Source organism: Eleginops maclovinus, chromosome 16 (genome assembly GCF_036324505.1).
Source record: "Eleginops maclovinus isolate JMC-PN-2008 ecotype Puerto Natales chromosome 16, JC_Emac_rtc_rv5, whole genome shotgun sequence".
NCBI lineage: Eukaryota > Metazoa > Chordata > Actinopteri > Perciformes > Eleginopidae > Eleginops > Eleginops maclovinus.
This window is the reverse complement of record NC_086364.1, coordinates 23,757,619-23,781,276: the sequence shown is the minus strand read 5'-3', so window position 1 is coordinate 23,781,276 and position 23,658 is coordinate 23,757,619. Positions and strand designations below refer to the sequence as shown.

The window sequence follows — 23,658 nt, the reverse complement described above, 5'->3', positions numbered from 1 at the left end:
ATGTGACCGTGCTGTAGTTCCTTTATAGCCCAACATTAGCTTTTTACTTCAAACATCATAAAGTGGTGTTAGTATGTGGAGATTATCCTGCTGAATTAAACGTGTCAGTATCAGAAACATTGAGATTATTTTCTGCAATAATCCAAAATCACGAGGAATCCCATTGGACCAGGGAGAAGCTGCCTTCAGGGTCCAACCCAGAAACACCACATCTCTGCACCACTTTCTATTTCCCTTCCATATAACAACGTTTGTATTTTAACAAACTATCCCCTCTCCCCCTCTCAGCTTTCTCTCCCCCCCTCACCCTGTCTCCTCCATTTGTCCATGAGGTCATCCCTCTGTTCCCCTTAATCCTGTGAGGTTCATCTTTCTGCCTCTGCTTAATCCCACACACACACACACACACACACACACACACACACACACACACACACACACACACACACACACACACACACACACACACACAAATCTGTACAATTGCACACACATAGACTCACAGTTATTCTTGTGATGTATACTCAATTCTCACAGCATTCGTCCACACACACACACACACACACACACACACACTCACTCACTCACACACTGCCCCCCCCCCCCCCTCCTCTCTGTATAAAACTTCCTCTGTCAGTACATTATCCATTCTGTCTGTCTCTCTTGGGTCTGTGGTGACAGAACACCTTCATATACAGGTAAGTGTGTGTGTGTGTGTGTGTGTGTGTGTGTGTGTGTGTGTGTGTGTGTGTGTGTGTGTGTGTGTGTGTGTGTGTGTGTGTGTGTGTGTGTGTGTGTGTGTGTGTGTGTGTGTGTGTGTGTGTGTGTGTGTGTGTGTGTGTGTGTGTGTGTGTGTGTGTGTGTGTGTGTGTGTGTGTGTGTGTGTGTGTGTCCGACTGTCTCTCCTAAAATCCTCTCCTCTTGGTATTGTTCTCATTTTAACAAAAGCATCTGATTAATGTGAGATTTAAGAGGTGCAGCAAGTACTAAGATGTCCAGGTGTAAAGTGGAGTACAATTACTTCAGTGAAGTACTCTCCATCACTGGATCTTTTCAAGCAGCAGTTTTCCCCCAATATTTCAACTACAGTGCCTTTTATTATTTACAGTAATGAACAAATGTTTTTTTATTAGTCACTACTGATTCTAATCAACAACAAACATCAACATTTGACCCAATGATTCAGTGAAGACATACTCTACACCCAGGATTACTAAAATCCCATAAGTGTGCTGAGGTTTTATTTCTCTTTGAATGTTATTACTGCTTCTGGTTCAGATTACTGTACGTCTGAGTGTCCCTGAATGCACCACGGTGGAAGAATTTGCAAATAAAACCCATCTTTATTGACAGGAAAGATTAATCATTGAAGTTACTTCATTCTTCTTTAAATTAATTAAAATCCATTTCTATCTATAAAGTGGTACATTTATATTAAATCCTGGAAATAAAAACAGTATTCTGGGTGGGTTTTTGGTCTCATTCTAGATGACATTTGGTACATTTTATACTTTAACCTACAATGTGCTTGTGTGTGTGTGTGTGTGTGTGTGTGTGTGTGTGTGTGTGTGTGTGTGTGTGTGTGTGTGTGTGTGTGTGTGTGTGTGTGTGTGTGTGTGTGTGTGTGTGTGTGTGTGTGTGTGTGTGTGTGTGTGTGTGTGTGTGTGTGTGTGTGTGTGTGTGTGTGTGTGTGTGTGTGTGTGTGTGTGTGTGTGTGTGTGTGTAACCTACCATCCTTACAGCGTTCTTGGCTCTTGCGCTTGCAAACCTCAGATGCTAACAGCTAGCTCACTTTATTTACATTCATAATGGCTAGCTAGTTTAGTGTTAAGTTACCTGGTTTTTATTGAGGGTTATTAAATGTGATGTAATGATATTCTATTCATCCTGCCTCACATTAAATAAAATGCCATGTCACTTATAAATCAGTTAATATATCAAGAAAGTAAGTGGCTAATTCACCGTTAGCTTAAACCGCTAGCTCTGTCTGCCGTTCAATCTATAAATACCCTTAACTTAAACTCTGTCGAGGTTTTGTTACACACCCATTCTTCTTTATACCACACACACACACACACACACACACACACACACACACACACACACACACACACACACACACACACACACACACACACACACACACACACACACACACACACACACACACACACACAACCACATTGCCCTTGACCAAAATAACCTCTGCTAAGTCGATCTGGTTGGAATTTGAACCCCTGGTTGGGGGTGTTGACGCGTTCAGCTCTCATTCATCTACCCGTTATTCATCCCTGTCTTCATCCATCATGAACTTATCCATAGGTCTCACCTTCACATAGTTCCTGAGTGAAGCCATCAGTCTCCATTCAAAGTACAAAGTCCTTAAGATCCATCTTTCCTTTTTACTCTGCCTTTAGTATATAAAACGATATAGATACAAATATTCCACTTTTTACATTTGGTTTTCCGTTTCGCTATCGCTCATTTCTGCATCATTACGCTAAAGCTAAAAAGGTTGACTTCTTGTCTATAAAATGAACCAGATCTTATCTATTCAGAAAAGTACTCTGACATGACTTTTAAGACATAATGGTTTAAATACAAATGTCTGTTCTGTGACGAGATGTAATGAGTTTATATTGGGTCTGGGTTAGTTTAGCAAAAAGTGGAAACATCTATCCTAGTTCTGTAAACTAAATCTAGACACCAGCTCCTCTAATTCACTAACACAATATTTTACACGTGTCAACATGCAAACACCTGGAGGCAGAAACGTTTTAAACATTGACAAACATCTCCCAGTTAGGGATTAATTGGGCGTTGGCGGCAAAGTCCATAGGGCGTTGGCCTGGGAACTGGAAGGTCACCAGTTCAAGCCCCCGAAAGACCAAGTGCCACCGTGGTGTCCCTGAGCAAGACACTGGTTACCTACACTGCTCCCCGGGCGCCGTACATAATGGCAGCCCACTGCTCCTAACACTAGGATGGGTCAAATGCAGAGACCGCATTTCGTTGTCCTAGTACTTGTACTCTGTGCAATGACAATAAAGTTCAATCTTCAATCTTCATTAAGATTAAGGATAATCTTAGCTTGGAGTTGTGTTTCCGTCCACCTTTCAAGTGTAAATCCAATATTCGCTCTCTTAACCCAGTGTTGGATCTCAACAAACTCCTTCTGAAGCTCCTAAATGCTTCACTATGTTCACCAGCTACATGATCACTCACTGGTGAGCTAAACTACGAGCCACAGAGCGGAGCTGCAGGTTCAGGTGACAGCTCTCTGTAGGGTTTCACTGCAAGCAACCGCTTTCACATTGGCCGTCAATGATGGGTCCTAAACCCGGATATAAATGAGCATTTGAGCACTTTCCTGTCCCCTGACCGCTGTCCAATGGTTTTTCTGAATGTGGTTTCTGTTACCCTGAAATAAATTCTGTGGTTGACACGAGCTGAAGAGATTTGAACTGTACGACTGGGGAATTTAACAACTGAGATTATTTTCTGCAATAATCCAAAATCACATGGAGAAATCCCACTGAACCACGGAGATGCTGCCTTCAGGGACCAACACAGAAATACGACTTGTATCTTGATGCGGATAAGAAGGACTTTAGATTATTTGTTTTGGAAAGTCACTCTTTCAACACCAGACAATAGGACAAGAGGTGAGGGAGGGCAAAAGAGGAGAGGGAGGAAACTCTATCTGCCCCGGTCTTTCTACGTTTAACCCTCTGTCACATTCTCACCTGTTGACGCTCCATCAACACACCCCCCCACTCTGCCAGGACAGAGTCAGCATCTGTGGTTTCATGCCGGGACAATGGCAGCTCTCAGGGACAATTTATAGCCAATTGCATGTCAGCATGCATTGTGTCTGTCTGTGTGTTTCCCTGTTTCCAAAGAGACTAATCAGCGGAGGATGGGCCACACATATGACTCACTCCTGCATCTACGTCACATGGGTTCCTCAGTATTTAAAGAAACACCTGATATGTTTGTTAAGTATCCGGCATCCATGTACCCAGTATCTTTGTTATCCTAGTTAATATTGCTGCCAAATACCCATTGTGTTTCAGTCAGTGGTGCAGTCTATCTGAGTTTGTACTGTACTTCTAAGAGTTCAGACTTTTTTCTCAGATTAGAGTTTTCTCAGAATTCAGATTTTTAAAAACTTTTTTCTACATTTTGACTTTTTTTTCACATTTCTGTTAAATTGGACTTTTTCAACAGGTTCGACTTTTCTCTCAGAGTTCTGACTTTTTCTCAAATTTGACAGTTTTATAAAATGTCTGTTTTTGAACAAATTTCATTAGTTTCTTTGATTTGATTTTGTTTTTCAGAACTCAGATTATTTACTCTTTTTTCTCAACGTTGTATATTTTGTAACCTCTACCCCGATGAGTTTATTGTTCCTCTCCTGATTCATCCAGGACTGTCCTGATTTGTTTGTGATCTCTTTCTGTTCTTTGCAGTCATGTCAGACGTAGAGGAAGAGTACGAGTGAGTACAGAACCTTCCTTCAGTATTTAGCATTTCAGCGTTTGCATTAACTTGATGATAACTCGTGAATATGTTCTCCTTTTCTTTTCCTCTCCTCTCCAGGGAGCAGGGTAGGTTCTGTTGTCCACACACGCTTCAGGTCTACTAGAAACAATTGACATGAATGTGAATGAAATCCTCTGCGTCTCCTTTCTCCAGAGGCTGAAGAGGAGGTGGAGCCTGAAGAAGAGGAGGAGGAGGAGCATGAAGAGCAGCAGGTGGAGGTAGAGGAGGATGAAGGTAGGTAAGGTCAGGGAAATACCCAGAATGCAAAGCAGTTTACCTGTTTGTGTGCAAGGTTGAGCTCATTAACTGCTCTTCTAAACCAACTAGTGGGGAATGGATGACATGATGACAGATTACAATCAGAAATACCTTTTTTATCCCAAACTGGGAAATACAAGGGATTAAGGATAGAAAATATCTCTCCTTGCTTTATATATCGGTGTGAGTTATGGGCGACAGTCACTCTGACCCTTTACTTCCCCTCTTTCCTGCTTCCCAAAACCCCAGAGCAACATGAGCATCAAGAACACCAAGGTACGGTGACAGCATGTCCATCATAACTCAAACTCAGGATTGTATCCCTGTGTTGGTCCCTGAAGGCAGCATCTCCCTGGTCCAATGGGATTTTGGATTATTGCAGGAAATACTCTCTTTGTCAAACAAACGTTTATGATACTTTTTCAATGTAAACAAAAACACATTCAGAAAACCATTGACCACCAGCGGACAGGAATCTCTAAAAGCTGAGTCATGCCGGGGTTTTCGGACTCATTCCTGCACCTCTCTATGGGGGACTATAGTGCCAGTGATTGTGTGTCCCTCAATGCATGATGGGAAATCATAGTCTTAAAGAAATAGTTCCTTATCTGGGAAACGGGCTGGTCCTCTTGATCCCCTGGGGTTTGGATTTCGTCCTTCCTCACCTGGTTCTGGACCGTTTTCACGTCTTACTTCTGTATTCAATCTCCTCTTGCCTCTAAGAGCTCCATCTTTCCTCATGTCTATCCCGCATTTTTATCTGCATACCAGTTTGTCTTCCGATGCTTTCCTTCCCATCCCATCCTTTTACCTTCTAGCTCCCTCTCCGTCCCCCTTTACCATTCCCTTGCTTTTACTTTCCGACCATCCTAACTGTCTCATTTCTTGCTCCATGTGTTTATCCATTATTCATTCTGTCTTCATGTCGTTGGTCCGTCAGATCAAGATGTCCAGGAGGAAGGTGAGAAATAGTAGACGTGTGGTTTCCCTAATTGGTGGTTAAAATGATCATGTATAGGAGTTAAGTGAAGCCCTGAAGTGACATAAAGTGTATATTCAAACGACGTCCCTGCTCTTTGGTTTCAGTATAACTAATTGAAACTGCTTAATTGCTTGCTGTTCCTTCGGTAACACTAATCACTTCTTCATTAACCGTCATTTTTTCTTGTCTTCTCTCTTCCTTCCACAGAGGAAGAGCGCCCAAAGCCCAAGTATGTTCACATTATTTGTTGTTCGGTTACATTGGTTGGACTTAAGGCACATGACCTTTCTTTTGAGTTCTGAGATTAAAGTCAGACTTCTGAGATCAGAAAAATAATTCAATAACTTTTTCTCTCAAATTCTAATTTTGAGGTAAAAAGTCAAATTTAAGAAAAACGTTAAATAAGTAACGTTTGTGAAGAGTCAAAAATGAGAAATACAAATCTCTGAGAAAGTTAAAGTTAATTTATGAGAAAAATCTGAATCAGAAAAATATTTGAAAAAATAAATAAATCTTCACATTTCTGAGAGAAAAGAATGCTGATATTTTCTCAGATCTCAAAAGGAGATTGTGGCCAAAATTCTCTTCCTTCATTTTCTCCCTAAAGTCCCATTGCCCTGATTTACTCTCTTTACTCTTCACTGTTGTTCTTCAGACCTCTGGTCCCCCAAATGGCCCCTCCGAAGATTCCTGAGGGGGACCGAGTGGATTTTGATGTAAGTCATGCCTTATATAAACTGATTTTATCCAGATACTTGTTTAACAATTCCATGACCTTAAAACTATTAATACTGAATCCAAAACAATGTATCCGTGGTAAAATTATAGAATTCAGTTCAGCCAAACCTAATGAGATGCCATTATAGAACCTCTCTCTTCCAGGACATCCACAGAAAGCGTATGGAGAAGGACTTACTGGAGCTGCATACTCTCATCGACGTCCACTTCGACCAGAGGAAGAAGGATGAGGAGGAACTCATCAGCCTGAAGGACCGAATCGTAAGCTCACCGTCACAGAATGATGCGCATCGGTCGAGGAGTCTGACATGTTTCCATTGCAACAAGGACAGATATCAAGACAGGAAACAGACATTAACTATCTCTGCTTTGGTTACCATCAGGAGAACCGTCGGTCGGAGAGAGCTGAGATCCAGAGGGTCCGAACGGAGAAGGAGAAGGACAGACAAAACAGGATCACGGTAACACACACACACTCATATCCACACACAAATAAACGCATTCATCACACACAGGTGTATAACTTCATATTCTCTGTCTCTTCATCAGGAGGAGCGTCACAGAAAGGAGGAAGAGGAGGCCAAGAGGAAGGCAGATGATGATCTCAAGAAGAAGAAAGTGCTCTCTGGCATGGGAGCAAACTTTGGAGGCTTCCTGGCAAAGGTCTGCTGTTGTTCTCGGTATTATATAATAATGATTATGATGAAGAGGAGGAGCAGGAGAAGATTCAACTGATTTGTCTGTGTGTTCGGACCCAGGCAGAGACGAGGAAGGGGAAGCGTCTGACGGGTCGAGAGATCAAGAAGAAGACCCTGGCCGAGAGACGGAAGGCGCTAAATGTGGACAACATGAGGGAGGACGCACTCAAGTGAGCCTCTGCAGACCATTTACATGCACTAAAACCTTCAGGACACAGTACAGGAGCGGGGACCCCACAGAAAGCACCATAGGGGCCTCTGCAGACACGAATCTTTTCTACGTGATTTCTTGGTTTCTTTTAGGCAAGAAGCTCAGGAGATGTGGAACTGGATCTACCAGCTGGAGTCGGAGAAGTTCGACTACGTGGAGTACATGAAGCACCAGAAATACGAGGTACCACTGGGATCAAACACACACACACACACACACACACACACTCAATACAGTAGGGTCACCTCTCACTTCCTCTCGTGTTCCCCCTGCAGATCATCGTGCTGCTGAACAGAATCCAACATGCTCAGAAATTGTGAGTACTAACTTTTATACTATGGAATAGTCAAAGAGAAATCCTGTCCTCCGTCCTCTCCTAATCTCTTTCCCTTAACCTGAAAACACGTGATGGGGTCAGGGGAAGAAGTAAAGGAGGATTCCTCATTGCTCCAGAAGTTTCCATCACAGGTATAAAATGTGAAATGCTGAAGAAGCAGAACCTTACCTGATCGGCGTTTGTCGTCCCGAGGGGTTGCGGGTTGCGAAACAACGGCCTTATCTACCTGTCCTTTCCTAAAGGATGGTCCAGTGTTTCCTAAAGGAAGCACTGAAGCTCCTGTCCTATCATCTAGGGAACCAGCTCAGAGACCAAAGCCTCCTCGTTCTAAGGCGTCCTTCTGTTTCTCTCCTGCAGTAAGAAGATCCACGGCAAAGGGAAGGTGGGCGGTCGCTGGAAGTAAAGGACGGAAAGAAGAGCAATCGAATGGATAATTGAAGGTGGAGGCCGTGGAGGCGTCGCCCGTGTGACAGATACTGAATGTTTATTGATAATAAAACCACCTGCACTCACTGGAGCTGCCTGTCTGTTCTTAGCTGCTGGTTTACATTGTAATCTGATTTAAAGAGGCCCTATTCTGCTCCCTGTGCTGTTCCCTTTGCCACAGTGTGTTTGTTTACTTCCGGAACCTAGTGACATCCCTATGGAAAACTCAAACACCTATTGGCTATCGGGACAACACATTGCACGTGATAGGCTAAGGGGCGGGACGTCTGTAATTTGTTCTGTGGTAGAGATTAGACTTTTAATTCCTGCATCACATGTTTGGTTTAAAGCGTGAGACAAGGACTAAAGAGGACACAGTGTTAATCCACACACACACACACACACACACACACACACACACACACACACACACACACACACACACACACACACACACAAACCTGAATGTGTTGTGCCAGAAAAAAAGCCTTACATTTAATAACTGGATTACTTTAGATTTCTGGATTTTATTAGAAAGTATAATCTCATTCTGAAGCATGATACATCATAAACATGTAGTTATGATTGTGTGTGTGTGTGTGTGTGTGTGTGTGTGTGTGTGTGTGTGTGTGTGTGTGTGTGTGTGTGTGTGTGTGTGTGTGTGTGTGTGTGTGTGTGTGTGTGTGTGTGTCAATCGACCCATCAGACCATCTGTTGTTGTTTGGAAACGTGTTATTTATTTATCTATTTATTTACATTCACATGGTATGGAAAGTGAAACCACACACACACACACACACACACACACACACACACACACACACACACACACACACACACACAAGCACAGATTGACGCAAAAACAGACAGTAAGAACATTCAACTAAACTACATTTCACAGGAAGAAACTCCAGTTTAAACGCTTGGAAGACAAAAGGAAAAGGAAATATAGTTCAGAGACTCAAAACACAAAGAAATGGGTGTGTTTCTAAAATAAAGTACCAGAACTAATTTGCAGACTATTTATAACACAGCTTAGTTAAATACTGGATGCTGATTGGTCTATTTGGAACATTCTGCAGTCTGCTATTTTCGCCAATAGACCGTTGCTAAGGGTAGCAGACCGTTGCTAAGGAGGACGTGTGCAGTCATATCAATCCGCAGAAAAAGGTCCGGTCAATTTAACGTCAGCGGTCACCCCAAAAAAACCCCGTTTGAGCCCAGGACTGTGGACCCCTGATGGTCGAACGCCGCCCAGTAGAGAAAGGGAGCTCTAAGCAGACGATGGTGTATACTATAAATATATATGAGTGTGTGTGTGTGTGTGTGTGTGTGTGTGTGTGTGTGTGTGTGTGTGTGTGTGTGTGTGTGTGTGTGTGTGTGTGTGTGTGTGTGTGTGTGTGATTGTGTTTAGCGAATGGGGGCCTTCAGAGCAGCGTCCAGCTCCTCCTCGAGCAGCAGTGTGTGCCACTGGGCCACCGGTCGCCTGGGATTGGCCAACATGTCGGACCAATGACGCAGCCCGACGCCCGACGCTCCGTACCCGATCCAACACTTCCCTATGGCGTCGTTGCTGCCCAGCTTGTCGTAATCGTAGACGGTAATCAGCACCTGCACTTTCTGTACGAGGAGAAACAGTGAAGAGGGATTCAGTCATAACCACATCTCAGATACCTTTCCTGCTTCTTTACCAGAAGAGTATCCGTCTTACAGTCCTATTAGCACCTGTAGATATAAATGCACCTGAGTTTGACAGTTCGACAGATATTTACCCAAAATAATGTACGTGTTTTTAGCCCCTTCAGCAATATCATATTTATTTCTTGGGTCAGACAAGATAGTGAATCTATCCAGGGTTTTTCTTTTCTTTTGGGTCATGATTTTAACAGAATATAGTGTTTCTGTTATTCTTAAATATTCCTTTAGTATTCACTAAAACCAAAAACGGTTCATTAGTTTCTACTATTTTTCTTCTGTGTCTATAATTGGCTCAACGTTTACAAACTTCAACATTTCAATGCTATTAGAACTGTGTACTTCCACTTCAGCTGATAGTAGTCTGTGCTAACTATTATTCATTATTTAGAAAATTACATTTTAAAGAAAAAGCGTTCAAATATTTACAGAAAACTATCAAGTAAGATAAAATCAGGAAGCTAAAAGTAGAACATATTAAGAATCTAGCAGGTGGACATCGATTCTGTGATTCTGGAATACGAACCTGGATCTGGGAGAAGGGGATCTCGAAGCTGAAACTCTCGTTGAAATAAGGATTCAGAGTGTTCTGTTTGACCGACGTCTTCTTCTTCTTCAGACGCTTCCCGTTGTGCTGCAGCACCACCTTCACGAAGGGATCTGAGAGAGCAGAGACACGGCGTCAGAGAGGGAGCCAGGAGGGACCCATGCAAAGTTAGCCACTGTTAGCTGCTAATGCTAGCTCAGAAGTCAAGTTTTTTTTTTGTTGTGAGAAAAAGTCAGAATCGTTATTTCACAAATGTCTGGTCAGATGTAACACATTTTCCCCACTCGCAGAAAAAAGTGCAATCAAGCTGAGCATGAATTGGCTCATGTTTATCTTGTATTTTGTGCTATTTCTAAAGGTTATCAACCTAAAAGTTCCTTGATTCATTCCTGCACCACTCCATTAGAGTAAATAATGGTAGAGACTTAGGGTGGTTCAACTGCCAGCTGGATAACCATAGTTTCCATCTGTTTCTTAGTGTTCAGCAGAACAAATGCATCGAACTGTGTGTGCTCTCACCCGACAGTCCTCCGACGTCCATCTTCTTCAGGTTCTTGGCTTCCATGATGTTGACCGTTAGCTTACCGGCCGTGGGGACGTAACGAAGGGAAATGCAGATATCGCCCAGCTTCTCTTGCTGTCAGACACACAACAAATGCACGTGTTAGTTTTCATATTGCACAGAGCTTCGGTTGCTTTAAATGTCGGTTACATTACGAACCTCCTCTTTCTCTCCTCCAACAAGATCCTTCCACTCCTGTATCGGCTGTGCCAGGTCGATGCTGTTCATGGCGATCTTGATCTCGCCGATTACGTCGTGCTTACCGAAACGGTCAAAGTCAAACACCTGCAGCACCAGAGTCTGACCCCCCAGCTCACTGTAGGGTATCTGCAGAGGAATGGCAGAAGAGAAGGAAGGTTAAGTGCCTTAAGAGACTTCCACCTTCATGTTTTGGAGCACAACATAGCTCTGAAAGGTTCTTGATCAGGTCTTTAATGACAGAATCCCAGTCTCAGTATTATTAGATTTCCACTTAAAATGAGTTTCTATGCAGATGATGCACACATTTACAGAGCATCCTACAATTAAAGAGCATATCTAGCACTAAAGGACTGTCTCAGGTAGATTTGTATAAACTTCTCCATGCTTTCATCTTCAGTAGACTGGACTACTGTAACCGTGTGGTAGCAGGACTCACTCAAAGACTCCTTGTTGCCTTGTTGTTGAAATGTGCGATATAAATAAACTTGCTTTATTGTTTACTCTTCGTAGTACACACCTTAAAGGTGAAGGTCTCATTGAAGACTGGACTGAGGTTCTTGCGCTGGACTTTGGTCTCAAACTTCTTCTTCTTGTCCGGCAGCATGTAGACTTTAACATAGGGATCCGAAGTCCCTCCGAGGTCCATGGCTGCGAGATCCTGAGCCTGCAGGATGCCCACGATCAGCTGCAGAAGAAAGGAGATGAAAGGTTAAACGGCGGGCAAACCTGAGCTCAATGTTCAGATTATAGGGTAGATTTTGAATGCAGTACTTCTTATGTACCTGGTTATCATTAAAGTTGTAGTCCAGCGAGTACTCCAGTTTTCCAAAGTTCTCCTTCTCCTCATCTTCCTTCCCTTCCTCTCCATCCTGTAAGACACAAAGCATTTTTTTTGCAGTTTTGTGAAGCGATTGAAAATGACAAGATAAGAGAATGCATTTATATTTATACCTTGGTTGGTTATTGGCTAATGGTTGCACAACCCAAAACACATTGTGACATCACAAAGTGGGCAAAATCTGATCTCTAAACCAATTCCACTTCTGACTCTGGGGGTCAGGATGGGCAGGGGTCATTTCTAGCTTATATTCTGAATTGATGCCTGTCACCGCAAGCCTCTCTAATCCGAGGGACCAGCAGCTGTTCCTCCGTCATCCCGTTTAAGCTTTCAGTTCGTCCATCACTAGTCTCACCTGGACCAGAGCCAAAGAGCTGCAGACAGGGAGGCAGTGACTTCATCAGAAACGCACTGACTCTCTGCTGCTGACTCCATCTGTTGGCCTGGGGAAGGAGCAGCAGACTTCTCATAGACCCCTCCACTAAAACACCCCTGTTTGCAATCCTAGCTCCAAAAAGGTGATCCCCTCTGATATGACAACAGCAAAAAAGACGACCTATCATCCGTTGCAGAATAAAAACCCAGCTGTTTTTCCTGCACCTTGGCCATTAAAACCTCTTTACAAAATCTGTTTGTTCTATTTGAAGCTAATGCACTAGTGTTTAGAACGGTCTGGTTAATGTCAAGCTAAAGCTATATTCTCTTTTGGACAAAAGTTAGATAAGGAAAGATGCTACACTCATACCTGTGCATTATATATGATGCTAATGCCAACAGCTGGTTAGCTTAGCATACAGTTTGCGATCAGGGGGGGAGGCATAACTTTGCAAAGCTGTTGGATTTAGAAAACTGAGAAAATAGTGGGACATTTTTCAAAGTAGAAATTTAGAAAAAAAGGTCAAACATTTGAAGAAACTGCTGAATTTTTAAGGAAAAAGGGATAATTTTGAAAAAATAATCGAACCTTTTTTAAAGTCGACAGAAAGAGAAAGAATCTAAAGTTGAAAAAGGAGCCAGATCTTTTAGGAAAGCTGGTTAGCTTAGCATACAGTTTGCAATCAGGGGGAAACACCTAACTTTGCTCTATCTACAGGTGTTGAAATATACCAGTGCTAGCATTTTGTTCATTTGGACAGAGCCAAGCCATACCACCTGTGTCCAGTCTGTGTGCTAAGCTAAGCTAACCAGTTAGACAACTTAACTACCAATGGAGCTGTCGTCCTTCCCCCCCCACCAAGCATTTCTCAAATGTCCTCAGTCAAGCTTTAGTATTCACCTCACTGTGAGCAGAGTAACTGACCCCTTCAACCCTTCCTCACCTTCTTGTCGTCTCCGTCCTCTCCATCCTTGTCCTTCTTCCGGCGCCCTCGGCCTCCCTTCCTCTCGCGGACCTTCTTGGGCTTCTTCCCCTTATTGATGCACTTCTTGTAGATGCAGAACCCCATGCAGGCGATGAGGGCCAGGACCACCACCACGATGGCTCCTATTGCCCACATGGGCACTGGAGGAAGCAGAAAGGAGGGTTTGTACTGTGAAGGTTGGTGGGAGATAACGGTGAAGGGATTCCTAATGAGCTAAACGGGACTAGTAGAAAAAGTCAGGCCTTGTACTTGAGTAAAGTAGAAGTACTCAGGTCTTGTACTTGAGTAAAGTAGAAATACTCAGGTCTTGTACTTGAGTAAAGTAGAAGTACTCAGATCTTGTTCTTGAGTAAAGTAGAAGTACTCAGGTCTTGTTCTTGAGTAAAGTAGAAGTACTCAGGTCTTGTACTTGAGTAAAGTAGAAGTACTCAGATCTTGTACTTGAGTAAAGTAGAAGTACTCAGGTCTTGTACTTGAGTAAAGTAGAAGTACTCAGGTCTTGTACTTGAGTAAAGTAGAAGTACTCAGATCTTGTACTTCAGTAATAGTAGAAGTACTCAGGTCTTGTACTTGAGTAATAGTAGAAGTACTCAGATCTTGTACTTGAGTAATAGTAGAAGTACTCAGATCTTGTACTTGAGTAAAGTAGAAGTACTCAGATCTTGTACTTGAGTAAAAGTAGAAGTACTCAGATCTTGTACTTCAGTAATAGTAGAAGTACTCAGGGCTTGTACTTGAGTAATAGTACAAGTACTCAGATCTTGTACTTGAGTAAAAGTAGAAGTACTCAGGTCTTGTACTTCAGTAAAAGTAGAAGTACTCAGGTCTTGTACTTGAGTAAAAGTAGAAGTACTCAGATCTTGTACTTGAGTAAAGTAGAAGTACTCAGATCTTGTACTTCAGTAAAAGTAGAAGTACTCAGATCTTGTACTTCAGTAAAAGTAGAAGTACTCAGGTCTTGTACTTCAGTCAAAGTAGAAGTACTCAGATCTTGTACTTCAGTAAAAGTAGAAGTACTCAGATCTTGTACTTGAGTAAAGTAGAAGTACTCAGATCTTGTACTTGAGTAAAGTAGAAGTACCAGAGTGTAGGAATACTCTGGTAGTTGTTGTAAATCGATGTTTGTGAGTCATGCTAACATTATGACTTCGTGGTAGGAAACGCTGAGTGTGTTTATGATTCACTCCCGGTCCAGAGTGATGCTTCAAGTGAATCCCCTCAAAAACATACTTAAGACCAATACTAATAAAGAACAGTTCAGAGCTGTTTCCTCCAGCTGTAAAACACATTTTCTGTAATAATGAGATGCACTTACTCTTGAGTTTATGATCTTGAAGAGCAGAGCAGAGTGGTCACAGGAAGAGATGAGAGAGGACAGAATACAGAAATGAAAACATGAGATGAGAGGACATGAGGGATGAGGGATGAGGGATGAGGGATGAGGGATGAGGGATGAGGGATGAGGGATGAGGGATGAGGGATGAGGGATGAGGGGTGAGGGGTGAGGGATGAGGGATGAGGGATGAGGGATGAGGGATGAGGGATGAGGGATGAGGGATGAGGGGTGAGGGATGAGGGATGAGGGATGAGGGATGAGGGATGAGGGATGAGGGATGAGGGATGAGGGATGAGGGATGAGGGATGAGGGATGAGGGGTGAGGGGTGAGGGATGAGGGATGAGGGATGAGGGATGAGGGATGAGGGATGGCATGAAAGTTTAAGATGATATTAGTTTCTCTGTTTGTCCCTGAATACAGATCTGTATCTGCTGAACTGGCTGCTCCACTGATTGACTAATACATAAAGATTGTTGTGTGCCAATTCACAAAAGGAAAACATCAGGGATATTATCTGGGACGAATCAATGACTCATCCAAAACTCCATCAGTGTACAGCTGTGTTAAGTACACTGACCCTTATGTTAGGATAGTTATCACATGTGTTGTCTTCCTATCAACTGTTGTGAAGCATAAGGTATAAATAAACACACAAATCTGTGCTACACCTTTAAAGCCAAGTGTATTCTCATTTCAGTTTTACTTTCTTTTTAAAATGTAGAGTACAAAGACCTAATTTACACTAAATCTAACCTAATTTCTGAGGTAAAAAAGGAAAACAAATTGACCCTCGATGCTATAAATGTGCATAAAGCCCTAACCCTAATGAAAGTGATCATTATTATTTTAACGCAGAGAACAAGCGCACATTATTTTACTGGGACTAAGATAAAATAAACCTTCAAATCATTTGGAAACGGGTCTGAGGACAACAGGAAGGTTCAAATACGGTTCTTAATTGTCTGACGGTTTGTCTCCAACGTTATCAATTCCTCTGTCGATGCTGGAGTTGTTCTCGGAGTTGTTTTTGATTTCACACACCTCACTGCCTCCCAACCTAGCAGCATGTCTATTAAACATCTTCTGTCGGAACAAACCAACGTTTTATCTCCACGGAGCCTTTGTCCGATAAGCAGAATCATTAATGACGTAGGTCTCGATAACATCTTATCAATTCCCATCCCAACTTTATGTGTATAACGGTTGGCCTCCCTTCAAAATCAAACCAAGTAGAGCCTGATTGTCTGAACATTGCACGAATGATTCAGTCTTTGAGGACAGACCAAACTGATTTGGAGTTGGAATAGGTTTATGTGTATCAACAGCTATAAGCAAAAGTGTGTTTGACTTGTCCTAAAATGTGTGTGTGTGTGTGTGTGTGTGTGTGTGTGTGTGTGTGTGTGTGTGTGTGTGTGTGTGTGTGTGTGTGTGTGTGTGTGTGTGTGTGTGTGTGTGTGTGTGTGTGTGTGCTCACTTGGCAGGTGTGTGAGCTCGTTGAAGAACTTGCTCTTCATGCTTGCGAACTGTTTGTTGGAGTGATGGGACGGAGGAGCCGCAGGTTCCCGCTTCTCTTCTTCCTCCGCTGCCCTGCGGAGCCGCGCCCCGGCCAGGCTGACCAATCGCATCGCTGCTCTGAGAGGGGGAAGGGGAGCAGATAATCAATCAACCAATCAAATGTTATGTATATATCCCCAATGTGCAGGGATGATGCATTTCTGTAAAGCGTCTTTGAGCGCTCGATAACTAAAATGTATTATTACCAACCAGAGGCGATTCTAACATTGAGGTAGAGTCGATGACCTATTCGCTTTTATCCGTGCATATGTGTGTTTGTATTAATGTGCTTTTAATTAAGCACATGTGCGTCACTATTATTTTATTGTGCTCATGTGTCTATGTGTGTGTCTGTGTCTATTCTTTTAGGGCTCAATCTAAATGTTCATGGTCTGAAGTGCTGATTCAAGATTCAAGAAGCTTTATTTATCCCGAGGGAAATTGCTGTGCAACAGTTGCAGTACAAAGTGAGAGGTAAAATCAAACTAACATAAAAGTAAGTAGGAAAGTAAGTAGGAAAGTAAGTAGGCCCCGGCCGTGGCGCAACTGGCACCTGCACCGTACGCTGGCGACCCGGGTTCGATTCCCGACCTGTGGTCCTTTCCGGATCCCACCCGACTCTGTCTCCCACTTTCCTGTCACTCTCCACTGTCCTCTCCGATTAAAGGCAAAAAGCCCCCAAAAAACATCGTAAGTAAATAAAAGCAACAAAATGACAGTTAATACGTAGGTTTATACAATACACCACAATACCCGCTGTGCAATTAGCAGCATATATACAAATAAAATCAGTATAATCTAAACAAGGTGATTTTGGCCTCAGGACGCAGTGTCTCCACTGTCCCTCTGACCTGAGGTAGATAAGTTCAACAGTCTGATGGCCACAGAAAGGAAGGACGTCCTCTGGCGTTCTGTCCTACATAAATGTGTCTTAATTGTCCCGTCTTAAATGAATGACAGCAACAACAACGCAAACGCTGGCTCTTTGTGTGTCCTTCAGTCAGACCTGATGCTCGTTGACCTTTCACCTGGTTTAATCTCGTTAATCCTCTCTCAGTCACACCACTCCTCTTCCTCTCACCATTCAGTCACTATAGTTTTACAAACACCAACAAAACTGTCTTCATAGTGCCTTTAAGTAATTGAGATAAATTATGGTGGGAAATTCCAATTTGTGAAGCTAGTAGTAAAATACCTAACATAAAGGCTTGAGATGCTATAAAGGCTTATTTAAATAGCAACACCACAACGAGAAAATACCACAAATTCGACTTGTGATTTTATGTATAATGAGCATTAAATGTGTATCTTGTTGAATCAAAGGTTCATTTAACTGCTTTATATAATGTTGCATAGTTTAATCTGTGGTTAGCCTATTCCTTTGTAAGAATACCCTGCAGAGTACGTAGAATATATCACTTGAAATGTAATGAACTAGTGGTATTATAGCATAAATCAGCATAAAATGAATTTACTTGAATGCAGTCATTAATAACCTACTGTAGCCCGCTAGCATACGTTATACTACAATAGCATGCTTGAACAAAAGTTGTAGGAGACAGTAATACATGTGTTGAATACCATTTAAAGAGGTGAAGGATATTATTGAATTATTGTTGCTTGCTCATAAAGACTTATTTATGTATAAATGCTACCAGAGAGGGTTTCAAACTATGAAGAGAAGTGAGCTTCATGACAGAGTTAAAGGTGGGCTAAAACATAAGAAAATAACTGTATTCTACTTCTCTGATCACAGAAAATACTAACTGCATATGCCTTTGAGAGAGGAGGAAGAGAGGCCAGAGAGAGGGACAGTAGGGGTTAGTGAAGAAAGGCCAGAGAGAGGGGCAGTAGAGGTTAGTGAAGAGAGGGGCAGAGAGAGGGACAGTAGAGGTTAGTGAGAGAGGCCAGAGAGAGGGGCAGTAGGGGTTAGTGAAGAGAGGCCAGAGAGAGGGACAGTAGGGGTTAGTGAAGAGAGGCCAGAGAGAGGGGCAGTAGAGGTTAGTGGAGAGAGGCCAGAGAGAGGGGCAGTAGGGTTAGTGAAGAGAGGCCAGAGAGAGGGGCAGTAGAGGTTAGTGGAGAGAGGGGGCAGAGAGAGGGGCAGTAGAGGTTAGTGAAGAGAGGCCAGAGAGAGGGGCAGTAGAGGTTAGTGGAGAGAGGGGGCAGAGAGAGGGGCAGTAGAGGTTAGTGAAGAGAGGCCAGAGAGAGGGGCAGTAGAGGTTAGTGAAGAGAGGCCAGAGAGAGGGGCAGTAGAGGTTAGTGGAGAGAGGGGGCAGAGAGAGGGGCAGTAGAGGTTAGTGAAGAGAGGCCAGAGAGAGGGGCAGTAGAGGTTAGTGAAGAGAGGCCAGAGAGAGGGACAGTAGAGGTTAGTGGAGAGAGGGACAGTAGAGGTTAGTGAAGAGAGGCCAGAGAGAGGGACAGTAGAGGTTAGTGGAGAGAGGGACAGTAGAGGTTAGTGAAGAGAGGCCAGAGAGAGGGACAGTAGAGGTTAGTGGAGAGAGGCCAGAGAGAGGGACAGTAGAGGTTAGTGAAGAGAGGCCAGAGAGAGGGACAGTAGAGGTTAGTGGAGAGAGGGACAGTAGAGGTTAGTGAAGAGAGGCCAGAGAGAGGGACAGTAGAGGTTAGTGGAGAGAGGCCAGAGAGAGGGACAGTAGAGGTTAGTGGAGAGAGGGACAGTAGAGGTTAGTGAAGAGAGGCCAGAGAGAGGGACAGTAGAGGTTAGTGGAGAGAGGGACAGTAGAGGTTAGTGAAGAGAGGCCAGAGAGAGGGACAGTAGAGGTTAGTGGAGAGAGGCCAGAGAGAGGGACAGTAGAGGTTAGTGGAGAGAGGCCAGAGAGAGGGACAGTAGAGGTTAGTGAAGAGAGGGACAGTAGAGGTTAGTGAAGAGAGGCCCCTAGGTGCTTCACAAATGACAGGAGGGTTATGGCAAAGAGTAGAGAAGGATTAGATAACAGGATGCAGACCCGGAACCCATGGATCCAAGAGGGGAGGACTCTGGCTGTCCTCCAACCAGAAACCAACACGCACCACACTGAAAACATGTAACATGTCATAAGGGACCGCTCCTTTATCTTTCACAGAGTATAGATATTGTGTGATGTCACATGTCGAGGCTTTGGGTGGAAATGAAAGACAGAACCTGCAGTCTGTGGCTCAATAAACCCAGAGGCCTCAATATTGAGAATGTATATCTTCATCACAACTGGAAATAAATCAGCTTGATTATAACCGCACTACTTCGTTTGGACTCCTTGCCTCTTAGAGAAATTCACAGAACACAACAGAGGATAAAGCTTTTTAAAAACAAAAAATCTGATCTTAATGTTATTCATTAAAATAACTACATCATTTATATTCCTGCTAAGCAGTTAAGCAGGAGAAGTGTTCTTGCCAGCATCTCATTTATAATTCAGTCAAAGGAATTTCTAGATCACTCAACAAAGACAGATAGCTAGCTACATAGCTAGGTAGCTCGTTAGCGGGTTAGCTTAACACTACGATGGATTAAACTCGTTTTAAGGCAGCCTTAACCAACATAGTTTTGGACAGTGGTTATCAAACATTCAACACAACATACGTCGCTGTTTCCAGGTCAGCACTGGAGCTAACCACTTAAAATAAGACGTGAACACGAGCTAGCTAAATAGCAAACTAGCTGGATAGCTTTTATGTGATTCAGAGGAGTGTTAAGTATTTTCACTTGAGTGCAAAGTTAAGGTACTTTACTTGAGTGTTTTATTTGTACACTACTATAATTTTCTCCAACATAATTCAAAGGGAAATATTACTCAACTACATTTATCTTAAAACTTTACAAATTAAGATTTTTGCATAGAAATCAAAACTATTTGAGACTCTTTGATAAATTAAAGTAAAGTAAAGTAAAATGTGATATTTTGAGACTACCTTTGGCCAATTTGCACTTTAAGAATGATTTATTTGAAAGAAATGCCTGCATTGGGAACTTTTACATATAGCTGATTATACTTTCTTACTTTTACTTTAATAACTTTCCCAGTGCGTGTGTTTTACTTGTATCACAGTATTTGTACACAATGGCATTTCTACGTTTACTTATATAATAGATCTAAGTACCTTTCTGCTGTAAAATATCGGATTAAAAGGCATATAAATTCATGAGAACGTGAGGTATACTCCTGCTAAATCCCTGCCTGTAGCTCTGGGAAGATGATATATTATTATAGTTATTAGTTTCATCAGGACAATATTTTAAGTAGAGCTCAGTTGGTGCACTTCATAGACCACTGACTTTAAACCCCCTCCAGCAGACTTCCCCCTGCGATGTAACGAGATTAATTGCCAAAGGTAATCCAAAAATCCCTCGGTTTAAACAAATTAAGGACAGTTTGCCTCGCTGCATCTCCTCCCCTTTCTCCCTCCTTCCTATCTGTTATCCATCCTCCCTCAGAACAGCTGGAATATACACTCACACACACACACACACACACACACACACACACACACACACACACACACACACACACACACACACACACACACACACACACACACACACACACACACACAGACACATCATATTCCAATAATGAGATGTGATTTAGGTAGCGAGCTGTGTTACTGTAAACCTTTTATCTCCCAGACTGCATCAGCAGAGGATTAGAGAAACGGTGTGTGTGTGTGTGTGTGTGTGTGTGTGTGTGTGTGTGTGTGTGTGTGTGTGTGTGTGTGTGTGTGTGTGTGTGTGTGTAGTAGATAATCAATGGTATGTCATGGTTGATTTACTATTCGCCATCAAGTACTTCTTCACATACCATACCCAGTTACTTTTTGTGTACTATACGATATATTTTTCAACATACTGTTTCTCATATTTAACAAACAACACCTCTACAGTACTAGGACTTGTTTCATCAAATACTGTGCCTTTATTTTACACTCTATTCTCTAACTTCTAATAACTTCTTACATATGTTCAACATACTTTACTATAACTGCTTCCACAATGTTTTCAAAAACACTGTAATGACTTTTTTCAGAACTGTACAATGAGCCTGTAGTCCTATGTACTATGGTTTGGTTTACTATGACTAAATCCTTTATGTTTAATACTGTATTACTGTGTTATCCTACTTTACATTTTTCCAACATCTGATACTGTTTCTTGTTTTCGTATTTTTCAGCATCAATATCTTTTGACATACTAAACTTTAGTCCAGCAGTGGCTCAGTCAGTAGGGGCTTGGACTGGGAATCGTAGGGTCGCCGGTTCAAGTCCCCGAACAGACTTGAAAAAATATGGAAAGTGGACTGCTACTTGGAGAGGTCCCAGTTCACCTCCTAGGCCCTGCTGTGGTGCCCTTGAGCAAGGCACCGGACACCTCCAATCCCCCCTCCCCATTGCTCCCCGGGCGCTGCAAAATAGCTGCCCACTGCTCCCAGTACTAGGATGGGTTAAATGCAGAGGACACATTTCACTGTGTGCTCTGCTGTGTGCATGTATGTGACTAATAAAGAGGGTTTCATCCTCCCATTCTTCTATCTATCTATTTAACGGTTTTCATAAGATTTGTTGACTTTTTCCGCGACATTTTCAACTTTCAACAATTGTATTAAATAGTTTTTGAGATACTTTATTTTTAAACCTTGGACATACTATAATATGACTTTTAAAGGCAAAATCTTAGCAACTAAATCGTTAAAATAAGTATTAAAAAAATACTAAAATGTAGTGGAGTAGTATTAAATAAAAATACTCGGAATCTAAAAAGTTGTAAATGTACTGTAACTTTCCTTCATTGCATATCTATGCAAAGGTGTATTGCAGAGGTGCATTGTGGGTAATTGCACGTGAGCACAGGCTGTAAATAGACGCGCATTAGTCTCCGTTAATCCACTTCAACTAATCTTTGCTAGGTTTAAAAAACCTCCTCCACGAACGTCAAATGAAATGTTTCCCGGAAGAAACAACCTTCACATTTAAAATGCATCCATGACATAAAACAGAAGGAGGTCAGACTTAGCATTTATCCCATCATTTGAGTAGCTGCTTCTTAACGGATGTGTGAGTGAAATGCACGCACAGAGGGAATAAACTAAAGCTGAAGTTAGTTAGTAATGGATCTGCTGGAAATCAATCATGCTTAATTATCATGTTATATTGAATTAAAAGCATCGATCTTATTAAATGCAAAGGCTTTTCTCTGTTCCAGTTCACCAGAATCAGGTTAAATGCCAAGTAAACATTCAAGGAATTTGCTTTGCTGCATAACAGTGCGTAATTGAACTAACTCTTAGGTAAGTGGAATTAATTGGTAAAAAAAATACCACGAGTAAATATACAGAACATGTACAAATGTATAAATAGTGCAATACGAATAAGAAAAATACCGTAAAAATAAATTCAAATGTGTGCAGTATTTCAAAACCTACAATCCCACCCTTTCTTTTACTAAACAGCATCACGAGGCTGTGCTCAAACACCATCAATTATCTTTAAAAAACAAAGACATGGCATCAGAAAACTCACCTTAATGAGAGTCCGTTTTCTCAGCTCCTGGGTTTAATTTCATTTATTTCCCAGCTTCTGTGTCCTCCTGACAAATCCTCCACTGACTGATGAGGAATGTTGCACAGTGTTACCCCCCCTCTGTGTTAATCTCCATAATATCCTCCCTGCCAACTACTTACCGCTCACCTCCATCTTTAAAACGCAGTCTAACGCTGTCACTTTAAACCTGAATTCTAAAGGAAATCAGTGATTATATTCTGGTGCTACTTTACGAGTTTGGTCACAAACCAGTCTCTCTTTGGAGGAACTATTTCATATTGTTGTTTTTAACGGAACATTTGCAAACTCCAAGGTTTTATTAACATTTAAAGTACATTTGAAAAGGACTGAGGGTGGAGGGGACTCTGGGTGCAGTACTGAGTGTGTCCAGCAGAGAGCCATGCTGCATCACAATTAAGACACCACCAGCTCAGTGTGGAACAGGAAGAGTTCAGACATCCATCCTGATTTCAGATCTCATGCAGCGGACCTGCAGGTTTCTGGGAGTTTGTTCAGGATATTTGGAGCATAAGAACTGATCCAGGTTTAGTTCTGACTCTGGGGACAGAAAGCAGACCTGAAGAAGGGTTCTGGATCATAATGTAGCAGCAGATCAGAAATGTGTTTCGGCCCTGAACCGTTCAGAGCTTTATGAAGCAGCAGAACTTTGTTGATTCAAGCCAGAGCAAAGACCTCAGAGCTGGACTGATGTGGTCCCCTCTCTCAGTGTAAGCAACAGCGTCTGAGGAGCCCGGGACCACCAACAACAACACGGTACCAGGTGTCCAGCTCGTAGCGGCCGAACACGATGGTCTTTATCATGTTGTTTCCCTCCGAAAC

The 23,658-nt window shown here is 42.4% G+C and overlaps 2 protein-coding genes across 7 annotated transcripts; one reads left to right on the top strand and one right to left on the bottom strand.

The window, feature by feature from the left end:
* Window positions 1-4,555: 4,555 nt before the first annotated feature.
* tnnt1 (troponin T type 1 (skeletal, slow)) lies at window positions 4,556-8,281 on the top strand. 5 transcript variants are annotated; one of them, XM_063903869.1, is made up of 13 exons: window positions 4,556-4,610; window positions 4,699-4,779; window positions 5,053-5,079; window positions 5,744-5,764; window positions 5,993-6,014; window positions 6,441-6,501; window positions 6,668-6,784; window positions 6,907-6,984; window positions 7,073-7,186; window positions 7,282-7,391; window positions 7,525-7,615; window positions 7,708-7,748; window positions 8,127-8,281. In XM_063903869.1, exons 1-13 carry the CDS (start codon window positions 4,571-4,573, stop codon window positions 8,170-8,172), a joined length of 849 nt encoding a protein of 282 aa, XP_063759939.1. In that variant the 5' UTR covers window positions 4,556-4,570; the 3' UTR covers window positions 8,173-8,281. The 5 variants fall into 5 exon arrangements, with proteins under 5 accessions (XP_063759939.1, XP_063759941.1, XP_063759940.1 ...); XM_063903871.1 differs by lacking the exon at window positions 5,053-5,079; XM_063903870.1 differs by lacking the exon at window positions 5,744-5,764.
* Window positions 8,282-9,593: 1,312 nt separating this feature from the next.
* Window positions 9,594-23,377, bottom strand: syt5a (synaptotagmin Va). 2 transcript variants are annotated; one of them, XM_063903853.1, is made up of 10 exons: window positions 22,798-22,997; window positions 16,211-16,368; window positions 14,715-14,729; window positions 13,358-13,539; window positions 11,983-12,069; window positions 11,718-11,885; window positions 11,159-11,326; window positions 10,957-11,074; window positions 10,417-10,550; window positions 9,594-9,815 (listed from the first exon to the last, which is right to left on the bottom strand). In XM_063903853.1, the coding sequence occupies exons 2-10, from the start codon at window positions 16,359-16,361 to the stop codon at window positions 9,606-9,608; spliced, it is 1,233 nt and encodes a 410-aa protein (XP_063759923.1). In that variant the 5' UTR covers window positions 16,362-16,368; window positions 22,798-22,997; the 3' UTR covers window positions 9,594-9,605. The 2 variants fall into 2 exon arrangements, with proteins under 2 accessions (XP_063759923.1, XP_063759924.1); XM_063903854.1 differs by lacking the exon at window positions 14,715-14,729 and having other exon boundaries at window positions 22,798-23,377.
* Window positions 23,378-23,658: the final 281 nt, after the last annotated feature.

Coding starts and splice junctions, on each gene's coding strand:
- tnnt1 (XM_063903869.1), top strand. CDS start 4,571: ATGTTCTCCTTTTCTTTTCCTCTCCTCTCCAGGGAGCAGG. Junction 4,780..5,052: donor GGAGGTAGAGGAGGATGAAG/GTAGGTAAGGTC, acceptor CCAAAACCCCAG/AGCAACATGAGCATCAAGAA. Junction 6,785..6,906: donor TCAGCCTGAAGGACCGAATC/GTAAGCTCACCG, acceptor GGTTACCATCAG/GAGAACCGTCGGTCGGAGAG.
- syt5a (XM_063903853.1), bottom strand. CDS start 16,361: ATGCGATTGGTCAGCCTGGCCGGGGCGCGGCTCCGCAGGGCAGCGGAG. Junction 10,551..10,956: donor GGACGTCGGAGGACTGTCGG/GTGAGAGCACAC, acceptor CTGCTCTCTCAG/ATCCCTTCGTGAAGGTGGTG. Junction 9,816..10,416: donor TCCCCTTCTCCCAGATCCAG/GTTCGTATTCCA, acceptor CTCCTCGTACAG/AAAGTGCAGGTGCTGATTAC.